The sequence below is a fragment of the Pseudomyrmex gracilis genome, unplaced genomic scaffold, assembly GCF_002006095.1.
Source record: "Pseudomyrmex gracilis isolate BER0280 unplaced genomic scaffold, ASM200609v1 scaffold_2267, whole genome shotgun sequence".
NCBI lineage: Eukaryota > Metazoa > Arthropoda > Insecta > Hymenoptera > Formicidae > Pseudomyrmex > Pseudomyrmex gracilis.
In genome coordinates, this window is record NW_018022851.1 from 1 (window position 1) to 1,157 (window position 1,157).

Sequence of the window (1,157 nt, forward strand, 5' to 3'; positions counted from 1 at the left end):
ATTTACGTACACGTCCACTCGTTTTTCACAATGATCCTTGATATACATGCACGTTTCTGCTTCCTGTGATATCTCCGCTGCCTGCGATGTCTCCACTCCCTGCGATGTATTCACTGCCTGTGATGTCTCTGCCTGCGATGAATAGCTTGGTATTTCTACGTTTGGTCTGCACCATAATGTTATTATATGTTTATTAGTAATGTATAACAATTTGCAGTTTTGTATAAAACATTTCAAATTATATTACTTTTTACTAATTGTTTTTTCATGTTCTTACCTTACATTTCGTCTTTTGCAACTTAAAGCTCTATTTTGTTTCTCCAACAATAGTTTTTCCGTAGGTACGGAACCCTTTTTCAAACGGCGTAGATATTTAGTATTTAATCCATTTTTTGCCAGTTTTGTCATTATCATTTCAAAAGAGCTCTCTGTAAAATGCATGTCACATACCCTAGCTGTAAATTAGAATATTTTATAACCTTTTTATTGACACATTTAAAACATGATGTAAACTAAATTTAACCACATAAGAAATATAAAAATATTATATTTACTTACCAGAATCGACCTTGATATTACGCTCATTTAATTGACAAGCNTTTATCCATTGCTGCCGAATAGCAGACTCCTTCGGAAATGTAAAATAATTTCCTCTTCTTTTTTGATAGAACCCGGTACGATTTTTACAATGTGGCACACAACAAGTTGGCATTTTAAATAAAAAGAATATTTTTTCATATTCTAAAAAGTGTACTTGAACACTCACGATCATACGCAATAATTATTAAGAAACACGTGCTTTACGTCGTGCTTTCCAGCAAGACACCGTGTAACACAGTATCCATTAGTGTGAGAAAGAGCATATCAATGTGTCTCACTCATACTAGTGAACACTAGTGTTACACGATGTTTAGCAGAAAAGCAACCATATATGGAATACTCGCGATTTTGGATCAAAATTTGATTGGTTCCTGCATCCGCCATTGCCGCCATTTTCTTAGACGACTGCGCATCACCGGAGCGGTTCACCTTATTACTTACACCATGGTTAAACCGTTGACGATGTTTGTTATCGAGACAGCGGTCGTTTTGACAAGCAACAAATATTATTATTTGTGTGTGTGACTTTTAAGCAGCGTTCAAACCTTCTCTGTATA

At 35.2% G+C, this 1,157-nt stretch overlaps 1 protein-coding gene across 1 annotated transcript; it reads right to left on the reverse strand.

The window, feature by feature from the left end:
* Positions 1-6: 6 nt before the first annotated feature.
* On the reverse strand, positions 7-712 carry LOC109862719 (the record flags this gene model as incomplete). Its single annotated transcript, XM_020442838.1, has 3 exons — positions 559-712; positions 278-455; positions 7-166 (listed from the first exon to the last, which is right to left on the reverse strand). Coding segments are annotated over exons 1-3 (492 nt in total), but the record flags the coding sequence as incomplete, so codon positions are not given.
* Positions 713-1,157: the final 445 nt, after the last annotated feature.